At 44.5% G+C, this 14344-nt stretch overlaps 2 protein-coding genes across 4 annotated transcripts in view; both read right to left on the bottom strand.

Moving 5' to 3' along the window:
• The window catches only part of LOC109510289 (plasma membrane calcium-transporting ATPase 1-like), a 56152-nt gene extending 53210 nt beyond the window's left edge, over positions 1 to 2942 (bottom strand). For all 3 annotated transcript variants that reach the window (XM_019860488.1, XM_019860486.1, XM_019860487.1), the window contains exon 1: positions 2701 to 2942. The gene's annotated coding sequence lies outside the window, so the exon portion shown is untranslated. The remainder of the gene's footprint in view (positions 1 to 2700) is intronic.
• Positions 2943 to 9821: 6879 nt separating this feature from the next.
• gpr37l1a (G protein-coupled receptor 37 like 1a) overlaps positions 9822 to 14344 on the bottom strand; it is a gene marked incomplete at its 5' end in the record, with an annotated part of 25399 nt that continues 20876 nt past the window's right edge. The window contains 2 exons of the mRNA XM_019860447.1: positions 9822 to 9832; positions 10293 to 10360. Of these exons, the coding sequence (XP_019716006.1) occupies positions 9822 to 9832; positions 10293 to 10360 (79 nt within the window). The remainder of the gene's footprint in view (positions 9833 to 10292; positions 10361 to 14344) is intronic.

The following is a 14344-nucleotide window of genomic DNA, read 5'->3' as shown; positions in this document are numbered from 1 at the left end:
GCACCGCCACGACACGCTGGCCGGTCGGCCTCACTGAGTGACACGACGGAATGGCCTATCTCGCTAATTGAATAAGCGCTGCACGGCGTGATGTCGCTGCGTGTTTTGCTTTCTTTCCTCAAGGCCCATCTGACATTGGCTCCGAATTCCATCCGACACTCGCGGCGGGGTTCCCGATTTCCTGACAGGTTGCGATAACGTCTGCCGACTGGTGCTGACAAAGCAAAATTTAGACCAGTCAAGTCACGTTTCCTCATTCCAAATCGATGAATAAATCTGCCGTTTGCATGCCAGGCCACTTGATGGCACTGTAGTTAAACAAAGACGGTTCCGAAAGCAAACGTTGGAATTCGGGCTGTCGCTCTTGTAATTGATCGCTCCATCAATGAACTGAATACTCTAATTCATTTTTTATTTTGCATTAAAGTGTATTACAAAACCAATTTTTCCCATTGGAATGGTGCAAAGATGCCCTGGAGAATGTTACTAGTTCATTTGATCTTGGCCCGACATGACACTGGTGCATTCCCAGTTTGGGAATGCCTGATAGTTGGCGCATCGATGCCCGCACTTGTGGGAAGAAAAATCAAAAGACAGCCTGTTGTTACCATCACTGGCTTATTTCATCAAGGCTTGTCATGACACCCGTAATCTCCCGCAATGGCGCGCGCGCAATTTTGTGAACTAGTGAGCTACTACCTCCAGTTTGGGAACGTGCTCACAGATTATTAGTTGGTGCACCTCCCCAGATAACCCTTTGAAAAAAAGCCTGTGGGAAAAGCCATTTGTTCATTTTATCTTGCCTCAAAATCACACTAACTCACACACTGGTGCACCCCTAGTTCAGAAATGATAGTGGGCACACCCTTAGAGGGGAAAAAAAAAAATCAAATCAAAACAAACACCCTGAAAAGGTCAAAACAAAGCCAGTATTTGTTTCTACCCATCTTGGGCTGCTATTACACAGCAAATCTCCCGCAATGCCGCATGTAACAGACAGTTAGTTGGCGCACCTCCCCAGACACCCTTGGGGGGGAAAGAAAAGCCTGCGAATATTTGGGGGAGGGGGGAAAAGTCAAAAAAAGACAGCACATGGATCATGTTATTTGTTTATTTCATTAAAGCCCGCCATTTGCCTTCTCATCTGCCACGCTGACGCACCCCCATTTGGGAGCGAGACAGTCAAGTGGTGTTTTGAGCGACAAGTACGAGACAAAAGGCAAAGGAAAGATGAGGGAATATGCAAATGTGGCATGAGCGGATGTGAAGTAGATCACTCACTTCTTTTCCACTCTTAAAAAATGAATAGATAATAATCAGAGTAGTTGCGTCAACAATTATCCTCTCGCTGGATTCAATTTGCTGCAAATGGCTTTTGAGGATCTTGGAGAGCGCGTGGCCCGCCTTCCACCCTCCAGAAAAACCAACCGGTTCGGTGTTTAGCCCAATAGTGGAGGTGAAGCGGCATCGGCGGCAATGCCCTCGTTTGGAGGTCACAAGCTGGAGAGCTAAGATGCGGGATCCCCCCCACTCCCCCCCTCCCAACGCAATAAGTCAGGACACACCCAGATGGAGAGGGGGAGGGGGACCAAGAAAATGACAGCGAAGGAGCAAGAACAACAAGAAACAGACATGACGCTGCTCATTCTCCAAGTGGGTGACATCACGGCCAGCCACTCTTGGTGACAATAAAGTGGCTTTCTCCTTTTTTTTTTTTTTGCGGGCCGGACCAGCTTATGTTGGCAATGTGGGGAAACCACTCCAACAGGAAGAACGAGCTGCTGCACCGCGAACACATAGCAGCAGCAGCAGCAGCAGCAGCAGCAGCAACCAGTGTTCACCGGGCTAACTCATTGCACTCGCATCCTTTAAAAGAAAAAGAAAAAAAAACACCCAAAATGCCCGTGTAGTGCGGTCAAACTGATTCCAGACTCGGCGGAAATCCGCATGCCCCGCTCTGAGTCATTGCAACACGCTCCCCGCACCAAACCGCCAGGTTTTGTGTTGTGCCCCCCCCCCCCCCCCGGGTTCGGGGGACTCACGGTGGACTTGGCGAGTCCTACATTCGACGTCAACCACATTGTTTAACCGCTGTACAATTCGGCAAATCTCAAATGTGACAACACCACACGTCGCATTCGCTGAAAGACAAGCAGCGGATAAGCCGCCCGCGCGCTGGATAGCACGCAGCGGTGGGCGGCAGCAACTGGTCGGCGGTATGTACCGCGTCCAAAAGTTGCATTCGGATACAACTTGGAGCCAATCGAGGCAATTACACGCGAGGAATTGACGTACCCGACGACGTGCGAACCGACGCGTCAAACAAAGTGCGCCTAAAGTTGCGGCTAAAACGTCCACATTGCTCAAGAGGGACTTGGAGGCTGCGGGCGAGGGGAGCCGAGCGCGGGGAACTCGTTCCCCGTGTGGAGCTCTCGTCTCTCCCCCGCCCCGCCGGCGAGCTAGCTCACTTTGCGGCAAATCTGACTGGTGAAACGTTCCAAAAAACGAGAACCCGGAGGTTGGGGTCTCACACCTGTGGCGGAAAAAGGAGCCCAAATGGGCCACCGGAGAAGACGAGGGAACCAAAAGGCTCTTCAAATAAGCTTCCAAACCAACTGAAAACTCATCGAGCGACAACGTCGACGTAAAAACGGCCAGCAAAGTTTCACCTCCCCCCAAGAAAAGCGAAAGGATCTTTACCTTCGGCGGGGATCCGTGTCCGAATCACGTCGGCGTGTGGAGCTCCCTCACTGGGCTTCGTCCATGTCCGGCAACTTGACTGGACCGCAGCGGTGGGAGAAAAATGATTGACAGGCCGGGAGTGGAATTCTTAGGACCAAAGCAGGGGGGGGGGGGCAAAAATCGATATAGTCCCCCTCGTTCGAAAGCAACGAGAGAGACAAAAAAAAAGACAACCGTGACACACCACTGCAGCGCCGCAGAGCGGACCGAATCACGTCGGCGTGTGGAGCGCCCTCACTGGGCTTCGTCCATGTCCGGCAACTTGACGGGACCGCAGCGGTGGGAGAAAAATGATTGACAGGCCGGGAGTGGAATTCTTAGGACCAAAGCAGGGGGGGGGGGTCAAAAATCGATATAGTCCCCCTCGTTCGAAAGCAACGAGAGAGACAAAAAAAAAGACAACCGTGACACACCACTGCAGCGCCGCAGAGCGGAGCCCGGATCCTTCCCGATTGGGTCAGAAATCAATCCGATAAAAGGGAAGACCAAGTCCCCCCTCCTCCTCCTCCTCCGCCTCCTCCGCCTCCTCGCAGCTGGAACACACGCAGGGGGAGGGAAGGCGCGATAGCCGAGACAAAATCCAGCCAAGGAGCCGTCGGAGGGGGCTGCCGATAGGACTGAGGGAGAGACGCACGGGGGATGCTTGGATTTGGGCTTGGGGGGGCACCGACACGTCCAAACAGGGCAGCAGAGTCCCGTCTGAGAAGCGCCTTTTCCGGTAGGGCTGCCTGCAGTGCCCCGGGGAACTCACCAAGGGAGGGAAGGCGGGGCCAGCCTGGATGACTTTTTAAGGTGGATCGCTTCAATCACCACGACTCCATTTTATGTTTAATAAACGCTGCTGTCGTCTTTTCGGTTTTCACCAATGTATTTCATCGAGTATTACCTCATATTTTCCATTTAATGAGAGGCGGACAAACCTCCCGGGCTTTTTTTTCGACATGGTGGCTCGGGACTTTTTTTGTGGGTCTGTCTACTCATGATAGACAGGTCTACCAAACTTCATGTTGGTTGCTATGTCTCGGTGTTTCAACAGGCCAGATTGTAAAACTACTATCGTGGGCGCTGCAAGAGTCAACAAGGTTTGCTCCACCCACACCCAATGACCAACATTAGGCAAATTAGGATCATTCAACCGTCACATATGTGTGGATAAAATTTTACAGCAATTGGACAAAATCACAAGGAGGAAGAGTAAGTCTGTTCAAGATACCCAGAAATGGCCAAATTCAGGAAAACGTGTATATTTCCATGTGAAATGTAGACTTCCTGTGTGTTTTCTTTCCAGGCATGGCTTCTTGAGAGGTTGTTTTTGTGAGTCTACTCATCATACAAGATAAATCCATCATACAATCGATCTTTATTTTACACGATTTCCACGCCGACCAAACTGTGTTACTCAGTGGAACTGGTTTGAGGGCTGCATTTATTTTTCAATAATTGTGTTGGGTACAGCTGCCTGTGTGTTTTTAGACAAGGCTTCTTGGGACTTTTTTGTGGGTCCACTCATGATCAACATAACTACCAAATTTCATGTTGCTAAGTGTTATTGGCTTTGGGGGCAGCATTTAAAAAAAAAAAAAGTACTCCGGTTAAGTACAACTGAGCCAGTTGAGTCTAAAATGTCTACTTTAGTCCAAAATGTCAGACTTCTATTTTTATTTATTTTAAGGCTTTGCTTCTTCAGACTTTTTGTGGGCCAACTCATGATACACACATTCACCAGTGTTCATGTTAAGTCACACTGCTTCCGTTTTCCACCCCCAAAAAAATGCAGCAGCCACTCTCAAGAAACTGGCTTGTTGGTGGCAGTTTTCAACCTAAAAAAGAATCCAGGGGGCATTATGGTGCCCCTTAATCAAAAGGCACATCAAAGCGCACTGTTCTTCATGCATTGCGATTTCATTCAAACACATCACATCACAGAACAAGATGAAGAAAATGGTCTCCTGAGTGCCAAGTGGCTATTCAATCAGCCTCCTGGCCTCCTACGCTATGCTAATGACAGAGCTCGTTCAAGCTACCATTTAATAGCACAACACAGCTTCGCTGAGTCTAAAAGCACACATCACGGCACATAACGCTCGCATAGCCTTTTTTTTTTTTTTTAAATTAAAGCATTCACTCCTCCATTTCTGTCACTTCCGTAAAGCACGCCCGCTGTGACGTCTTCATTAACAATACATGATGTTTAAATGTGTGTGTGAAATGAATTAGTGAATTAACTGTTGGCAGAAACCAAATAATATCATTTGTTGACCAGTAGTGTCCCGTCCCCCCCCCCCCCGACGTTGACACCAACACTGGAGTCGGGCTCCATTCATTGTAAACAGAGTATTGATGAAAGCCACATTCAATATTTTTTTCATTTGAAGTCCCATGTGATGATCGTATCCTATGTAATATACAATATGGACACCCCCAATGCAGCCTATTTACTTCACCTCAGTATTTCATGTCTGCAAGTCCCCGTTGTGGCATGACGTGACGCCAACTTGCTGCCAGGCTGCATACTGTACATTGTTGTCGTGGTGCGGCACACGACGGAAACGCGGCCTGCCGGGATTGACAAGCGTCTGCCGTCCGTCCATCCATCCGTCGCCGGCGGGCCTGCCGGCCGTCGTCTGTCCTTCACCTGTCCAGCGCGCTGTTGCCACAACACACTGTGTGACTAGTGTCAATATGGAGTGACAAGTCAATCGTTTACATAGTCTCATTGCCATGGCAACAAGGCCTGGGGTGGGGCTGAGAGTGAAAAGGTGTGCATATTTGCTTAAGATTAAGAATATTCGCGGGGAATACTTTTCCTGGAACTTTACGGATATGGAAAAAAAAATGCTGTAATATCAGAATAAAATTGTGAGGGGTGCTGTTGACATGGGAAATTGACTGATGGACTAAGTAACTAACTAGCACATTAACTCACTCTCTGACTAAGTTGACCGAATAACATCAATGACAAAATGATTCTGGTTTAAGGTTTTTTTGTACTAGGCATATGTAACTAACTGTCAATGATTTTTCACCTCACGGTTTTCATACCCAGCAGACGTGCTAACTCACTGACTAAATTCAATTAAATAGCGAACTAAGAGCAATGACAAAGCCATCATAAACTTTTGGAAAGTTTTTCGTGCTGTGCAGAAGAATATATTTTGCAAACTAACTGTTTACCTACCCACTAAAAAAATTAGCTCAAAAGCAAACTAAACAACTAACGAGCTGACTGACTCAATAAGTTAGTAGCAAACAATCGAACTAGCTTACTGACCAAGAAGAAAACTGTCTGACCAACTGATTGACAAACGGATTCACAAAATAAGCCAAGTCAACACGGAACTAGGGAAGCAGTATTTAAGAAATTGCAATCACAAAATAATCTCTCCCGTCATGTTTTCCGAAAGCTTGAAAAATGTTATTTTCAAGCTTTGGTCGGAATGTTGAAGGGGGCAATAAATAACTAGCCGCATATGTTCACGATTGAGATCGATAGATAGTCACACAAGGCTGACAAATGTGAGGAAAAGAGCAAAAAGTAAGGTGCGGTGGGGGAAAGAAAAAAAAAAGGACCGTCAAAGGTTTATGTGCACTGCTCCTGACTGATCTTGTTGTCTAGACTGTGATAGGCTCATCCATCACTCTTTTACACCTGCAGAGCGCACACTCGCGCGCACTCAGCAGCGGCGGCGGCTGCGCTCCACAACAACAACATCGTCAACGTGAATCCGCTGCAAATGTTCAACGTGTTGAACATATTCATTTCAGGACGACTTCAATGGGACGATCAAAATGTGTGCGGCGGTTCCTCTCCTTTCCTGTAGGTGGCAGCAATTGGCAAATCGTTGGATTTGGTGGGTCAATGCCCCATTTGGGCCCCAATGGACAAGCTAACAAAGCCATGAACTAACTTCCAAAGTAATTTGTGCCTGACACAATGAGTATAAAAATGGAAATGAATGATATGAACAACTAAGTAACCAACCGCATCAAAAACTGAAACTACCTAGCACCAAGTACGACGAGCTACCCAGCATGGAAAGTTATTAACTCTGATCCTAAAAAAGACCATTCGTGGCATGTGATTTGAAGCCTGCAAGACGGCTAACCGTGACACAAAATGAAACGAACGCATCATATTCACAAAGCGGTGAACGAGCTAACTTGTGCTTGGCTTAAGAAGTTCAATTGAAATAAATGATGAAACTAAATAACTGCATCACAAAATTAAACAAACCAGCTAACTCATTCACAAAACAACGTAGCCACCGAATGAGTAAAGTAACATTCATCACAAAATGACTTGGCACTTCAAGTTTTGTCAAGTATTTAATCCGCGAACTAACTCACTGCAACACTAAATGAAACCAACTGGCACTTTGATCACAAAATGACCTTTGGCTTTGTGTTTTTACCTAGCTAACTAGCTGCGAGACAAAATAGAACTAACTCGCGTTCTTCACAAAATGAAACCAGCTAGCTCACAAGTGAACTGACAAACATTGATCCCAAAGTGGCCATTTGCCTCTTCTTGATCACAATGACAGGAACTGAAAACCAGCTAGCTCACAAGTGAACTGACAAACATTGATGCCAAAGTGGCCATTTGCCTCTTCTTGATCACAATTACAGGAAATGAAACTCACAAGGGAAGTCGGCCTAACATTAATCACAAATTGAACCTTCACTTCATTCGGAACTAGCCAACAAACAAAATGCCCTCACAAAATGAGTACGGTATGCGTTTTTCGTACTTGGCACAAGATTATTTCGAACCAAAGTGAGCAGGTAACCAAGACAACGAAATATGTGTTTTAGGTGGTTTGAGTGTATGACGCGAGTCGGTGGGTTTTTGCATCCTGAAGGCATCTTTTTTTTTTGTTTGTTTTTTTTTTTGTTTATCAGTGTGTGTCTTTCAGTGTGTGTTAATTGTGTATAAGAGTGGAGGCTGCGATTTCAAATCCATCAGACTTATGTAATCAAGTCACTTCCTGGGGTCAGCACCCACACACATGTGCACACACACACACACACACACACACACACACACACACACACACACACACACACACACACCAAACCATAAATGTGTCCATATATGCAGCTGGATGTCGTCTCCATGGCGACCTTCACACGCAATTCTGATTATTTTTATCAGCAAAGAGGCACAAAGATTGAGCAAAGACACTAACATACACCACATGAACGTCTCTGGCAAACCGAAGACTTACGATCTACAGAATGAGGATTTGTTTGTGATATTCTGGCTTGTTATCTGTGACAGCCGGCTTCTGTTTTATGTCAGAATGGAAACAGAAACAAACATGACAAACACAGTTAAAGACACGCTTAGAAACAATATTTGCCAAGATCTAAGAGCACTTAGCTAGCACCGGAAGCATCTTTAACAAAGTCAATCTTTTTTGACTGCGCATATTAGCATGGTTAGCTGGCAGACATTTGTAAACACTCTAAACTTTGCTCTCTAGCCAACTAAATATCTCTTGATCACAAAATGACTTTCGGCTTTTTATTTTTTGTACATTGTAAAAGAAATTCAGAGACAAAACAACTAAAACTAGAAAGCTCATGTTTTTCGTATTTGGAAGAAGAAGGAATGAATCTAAATAAACTAGCTAAATCGCTAGCTTACCAACTATGATCAGAAAATGGCTTCTGGCTTCATGTTTTTGGTACTTTGCAGACAGAAAGTTAAATATTGACAGAGGTTAAAACTTGACAGAAGAAATTATGAAACTTACCATGAAACTAATCAACAACAAAAAAGGAAATTAATCAAGTAATGATCACCAAATGGCCTCTGGTGTCACATCTCTCTTACTTGGCAGACAAAAGTACATGAATGAAGAACAAACCAACCAACCAAGCAACAAACCAACTAATTAACTTTGGAACATACTAGCCGGCTTGCCAGTTAAGGTCAATGACATAATGAGTAGTCACACCAACACATACACATAAATACACACTAGCTAGCCAGCTATCGAACTATCAATCACAAAATGAATTCTTGTTTCCACTTTTTTGAATAAAATTACCAAACTATCCTTGTACCGAACTAATGAATAAACCAACACAAAATAGCCTCTTGGCGACTTGTTTTTTGGACTTGGAAGAAGACATCATGTTAGGGACTCATCGCATTTTATTATTTGGTCTGTTATGTTGTTTTTATTTGTATCTAATCCGCCATTTTGGGCACGATATTGTGATGATTTGATAGCTATTAATGCTGAGAAGCAGCCATAAAAGAATTTGAGCGTGACATATAAAAACTGCATTTTGAGCAGTCTGCGAGGGGGAAGCGAGGCTTGCGACAGACGAGTTGAAAGGTCAAGGGGAAATCCATACACCCCTCACGGAATATCAATTCCCGTTCGAGGAGCGTCATGACGCTGATGGACGGACCCCTGAGGAGGGCAGGGGTCCTCTCCACCGCAGGGGTGGGGCAAGGCCGAGCGGGCCTCCCCACTGGTTAAAGGCCTAGGCCGTCATTAGTGCCGCACTGGCATGATTAACGTTTCATCACGCAACTATTAATAAACCTCCACATGCTCAAACGTCCTCATCATACAATCTATCAACCCAATTTCATATTTAATCCGTTACAAACATGTCAACAAATCATGCTTCAAAGGTGTTAAGCAAAATATGATATGCGGTCTACATGGAGACGGTCACAGCTCCTCAAGAAGCGACAGTGGTCATAAATATTCTTTGCAGAAGACAAAAAATACATTCCTGTGAGTATTTTTACATTGTTTGTCTGAGGTGTTCAAATATTTGATACTTAAAGGATGATTATAGCCACCCCGATGGCATACTTTAGCCTGTCAAGGGCGTTTGCTTTGCATTAAGATAAGCGGACTCTCGGTAAAGCTATCTGGTTCATCGAAACAAGGTCGTAAATCGGGGCACCAATCTATACACGCATTTGTTTTTATTTTATTGCTCTACCTTGGTGGAGGTCTGTGCAATAGAGAGAGAGCAACACACACACACGCGCGCACGCACACAAAGTGTGCCCACGCTTGCACCGCCAAAACACCTGATGGCATTTTTCACTTCATGTCTATAACACAACACATCAACACATCACCTGACGATGCACTGGCGTCCAATCGCGAGCTAGTGTGTGTGTGTGTGTGTGTGTGTGTGTGTGTGTGTGTGTGTGTGTGTGTGTGTGTGTGTGAGTGTAGGCGGGCCTTCTCTGGCCTTTTCCCCTCCCCTCCCACATCCTCCATCTCTGGCGCAGCATTAGCATGCACGCTGCAATGCTGCACCCAGCACTCACTTCAAACACACACACACACACACACACACACACAATCGCACTATGACACACTCCTATAGCACACTAGTGGAAGCGATAGCATTTTGTACATGTCAATAAGATGTTTTCATTTGACACGAAGCCCACAGTATAAATGACATGCACGCACACACTCACACACACTGAACAGCCCACTCACACACACACACACACACACACACACACACACACACACACACACACACACACACACACACACTTGCATTGAGTCTCTGCAGAGACACTTCAGGGTAGTGTTTCTCATCATTCTTTCTTGGCTGTAAACTTCTGCAACACAAAAGCGCAACAATGTCGCCATGGTTACACGTGTGAAAACATGCTCTCTCTCTCTCACACACACACACACACACACACACACACACACACACACACACACACACACACACACACACACGCAAGGAGGCCCCAAAAGATCCACAACAAAGGGAATCCATCTCATTTGGCTTCACACCTTTCAGCAAATAGCCACATCCCACATTTACTGGCGTTGGTTGGGCGAGTTTGCAATTTAATAAAAAGAAATCCTTTTTGTTCTATTAGTTGAAGTTGTCATGACAACTTCGTACTTGATAATGACGATCTGTGGGAAACGAAAATCAGCGGTGTCGAACATACGGCCGGCGGGTGATCTGGAAAGCTTCAAAGCAATTTTTCAACCAGAAGTGTTATTGCTAAATCTGTCCACTAGGGGTCGCACTGGCAGCCACTTCAATGGCATTCTGGAATTTGGCTGTTCCCCGGATTTGACACCTGATACTGATGCACAAGGGAAGGCTGAAATATCTTAACTTTCACGGGCAAAGGAAGCCAACTTCATAGGAAATGCAGAGCAAATAAAAGATTCATGAAAGAAACAATTTGACACATCCACAAAAAAAGTTTTGCTCTTACGAAAAAGGGCTGTCCTGCATTTAAAAATAATCTGAGTGGCCTACAAAACTCCTCTTGTAAAAATCCAAAGCAAATGGAGTGTAAAAATGTTGCCGTGGCCTCATCCTATTTGAGGGCGGACAAAGCGGGACATTGTGGTTGGATGTCAAGCAAGCCTGTCTCTCGGGAGACGTCGGGGAAACAGTCGGCCGTTTTGGCGGCCTTCCCGGCAATGGGTCTCCCACTTAAACCCTTAATGATGTCTGCTGGATGTGGGACAGACAGAGAGACAAAGCGCGACCGGACTGGACTCTGATATGCTGTGCAATTGTTACGACCAAGGGAAGCAGGCAGCCCCGCAAAAAAACGCACAGAAGGCGTTCACGAGTCACTTGTAGGATATACCACATCAAATTTGAGGACACACAATGTCACGGAAAAAACAAACAAAAAAAGATTTTGTTGACCTTTGTGCCGAACCACAAGTAATTGGGGATCCACTGTAATAGCATATTGATTCGGTCATTTTTTTCAGTCTTGAGTACATTTCAATTTTTATTCATGTAATAATTTTTTTCATTCTTCATTCTAGAATGATAATCCATTCATTTTCAAGTTTGATTTCGTACTGCCACATATTGTTTGCTGAAAAGTGGCTATGACTACAATATTCATCAAAATAAATGTGATTCGCATTTTATCCATAACTGGACAGCCTGATGCTTGCTCATGTTAAATCTTGCAAGTGAGATGAAAACGTGTTTTATTTTAATCAATCACAGTGGCGCAACACATGCAGGCAGATCATGTCACAACACTTACCGGCATATATTCTTTATCCTCTGCCAAGGGCGACTGCTCTTACTATTGTAATCTACTATTACTGTACTTACTAAGTCTACCGTAAAACTCTCGAGTGCTTCTATGTTGGTACTATACTGCCCCCCGGTGGCACACCGGAAGGAGCAGCACAATGTCCAGTGAAAGCAAAAGAAATGTGGCAAGTATGTGCGGTCGATCATGCTCAAGTGGAACGAGGTGGTTCCCTTTCTCGGCAAGTGCTTCATTCACACAATCGCCTTGAAGAACCAACGCAAACGTTTCACACGCCTCCTGACACATTCCGACTCCTGCTTCATCCTCCTCATCCGAGCGCGCATACACACGCACACACACACACACACAAACACAGGCACGCACGGCGTTTGATTTGCGTGTGAGTGTGTGGTGTAAATCACGTAGGCGCTACAGCGCAGCGTCAGATATGGACGCCATGGCAACAACAGGAAAAGCTGCAAACTGGAATCTCGGCAAGAAACTCCCCAAGTTCAAATCAACTCAACCAAAGTCCACCTGTGAGTGCATCCAATCAACGAAAAGTTTTACTTGGGAGAGTTGAACTTTGAACTCTTCACAGGAATTGAAAAGTCAACTCATGTGGGAGTGAAAATGATCCTCCCGAAGTATGTCAACTCTTATTTTTTGTTGCATTGATCGGAAACCATTTGCTACTTTTTATACTATGGAAGCGTAAGGCTGCCACACCAGGAAAGGAAAAAAAAAAAAACCTTTGGCCTTCCTTGAGTTCGGCTCGCTCGCAAGCGACATCCTGCTTTGCCTAATATTGTGATGCGCGCACACACACACACACACACACACACACACACGCTTCACACACACTCACCTGCTGTGGTGAATAATAATGAGCTTCCTGTGCGCTGGGGGAGCTGTCCTGATTGTGATGTTTTCTTGTACTTGCCTCGTGTCACGTTTTCCTGCAATGAACTTGTAAATGTGTTTTGTCAGGATTGGCGTGTGGGTGAAAGTTCAAAAGGTGAAATTTGCAGGTAGGTCATTTGGATGCTCATCATTTCTGTTTTGGCATCGTTGTCTTAAGCGTTAGGGGTAGGGCCCGACTGATGCAGATTTTTTTGGTGGGGCCAGGTGTCCATTCCCATATTTGGAGGAAGACAATTCCAATAACTGATTAATAGGTTGACCCGTTTAAAAAATATATGGTGCTTTAATGAGAATTTGGAGATTTGTTTTTGTCTCTACAAAGTACAGTTTACACATCTATTTTGGATGTGATTCCACTTTCAACCACTAGATGGTGGCGCACTTATTTGATTCACAATGTAATAATTTGAGAGGAACAAAAACAGGAAGTATTTCAACACAGGCTGAAGGTGATTGAATGTCAAATCCTCTTCCATCCTGCTTTTCGCGCCTACAGAAAGCCTTCATTTGAGAATGTTCATCTTTGATGTATGGGGGGTATGGGGAGAACATTCCAGACTTCACACAGGGAGGCTGGAGCCGGAATCGAACCCTGCACCTCTGCACATTATTCTTGTATTCCATTAAAATGTGCCAAAAGACCTTCAAAAAGTAAGTGCTGTAAATGCAATAAAAACATCCTGAGGGGGTATTTAAATCGGGTATTTCTCAATTGTGGATGTTACTTCTTGCAGGGATGGTCTGGAACATAACCCCCATGATGGATGGGAATTAATCAAATACAAAAAAATCAAATAAAAAAATCATAAAGTGTCGAAGTGACTGACTTGTTGGCCTTTGGTGAGCTTTGAGATGTTGCTGCTGATCCACAAACACCCACCAGGCATCCCCACCCACATCTTTGGGTCACTGGCACAAAACAGTGAGTCGGCAAATCTCAGCAGTGCCCCCAACAGCACAACAGCAATCATGACAAGCTCTAAATGATGCAGCAGGATGTTTTCAATCAAGCTCTCAGCTGATTTCATGTTCGGAAACCACTTTTTGTGCATAACATCACATTTCAGTTGACTACAAGGCAGCATTACATTGTGGGGGTTTTATATACATAAACTAAGTAACTTATTCAGAAACAAAATGTAAAATTTTTTGCTTGAAAACTATTTAGCTTTGATCAAAAACAAATATTACTTTTTAACCTTGTTAATTCCAACATTTTACCTTAAAAAAAGTTTGATCAGGAGTCTTTGGATCTTTGAAGAAAAAAAAAAAATTTCTCCAGAAAAATATGACTTATTTGATAACGTTTTAAACCTTTTTATGTAGAGAATTCTGCCTTTTTCTACAATAAGCAGGTAAAATATCAAGTTTTAACTCGAAAACTGTGACCTTAAAAAATACAATTTTTAAGTAGAGAAATACAACCTTTTTAAATCATAAAAAATGTCTCACTTCAATAATACTCCTTCTTGAAAATAACTTCAAATCCAACTTTTCTCATGAAAAATATTTATTTGAAAAAAAATTCCTGAATTTCCTGCCTTGAAAAAAAAAAAAATCTCAAAAACAAGTTGACCCCCCCCCCAAAAAAAAAGTTTAAAAAACTGGGGGGGCAAATTTGCCGACGTTGCTGGGGGTAGC

The sequence above is a fragment of the Hippocampus comes genome, unplaced genomic scaffold, assembly GCF_001891065.2.
Source record: "Hippocampus comes isolate QL1 unplaced genomic scaffold, H_comes_QL1_v1.1 scaffold106, whole genome shotgun sequence".
NCBI classification, from domain to species: Eukaryota; Metazoa; Chordata; class Actinopteri; order Syngnathiformes; family Syngnathidae; genus Hippocampus; species Hippocampus comes.
This window is presented reverse-complemented; position numbering and strand designations above follow the sequence as displayed.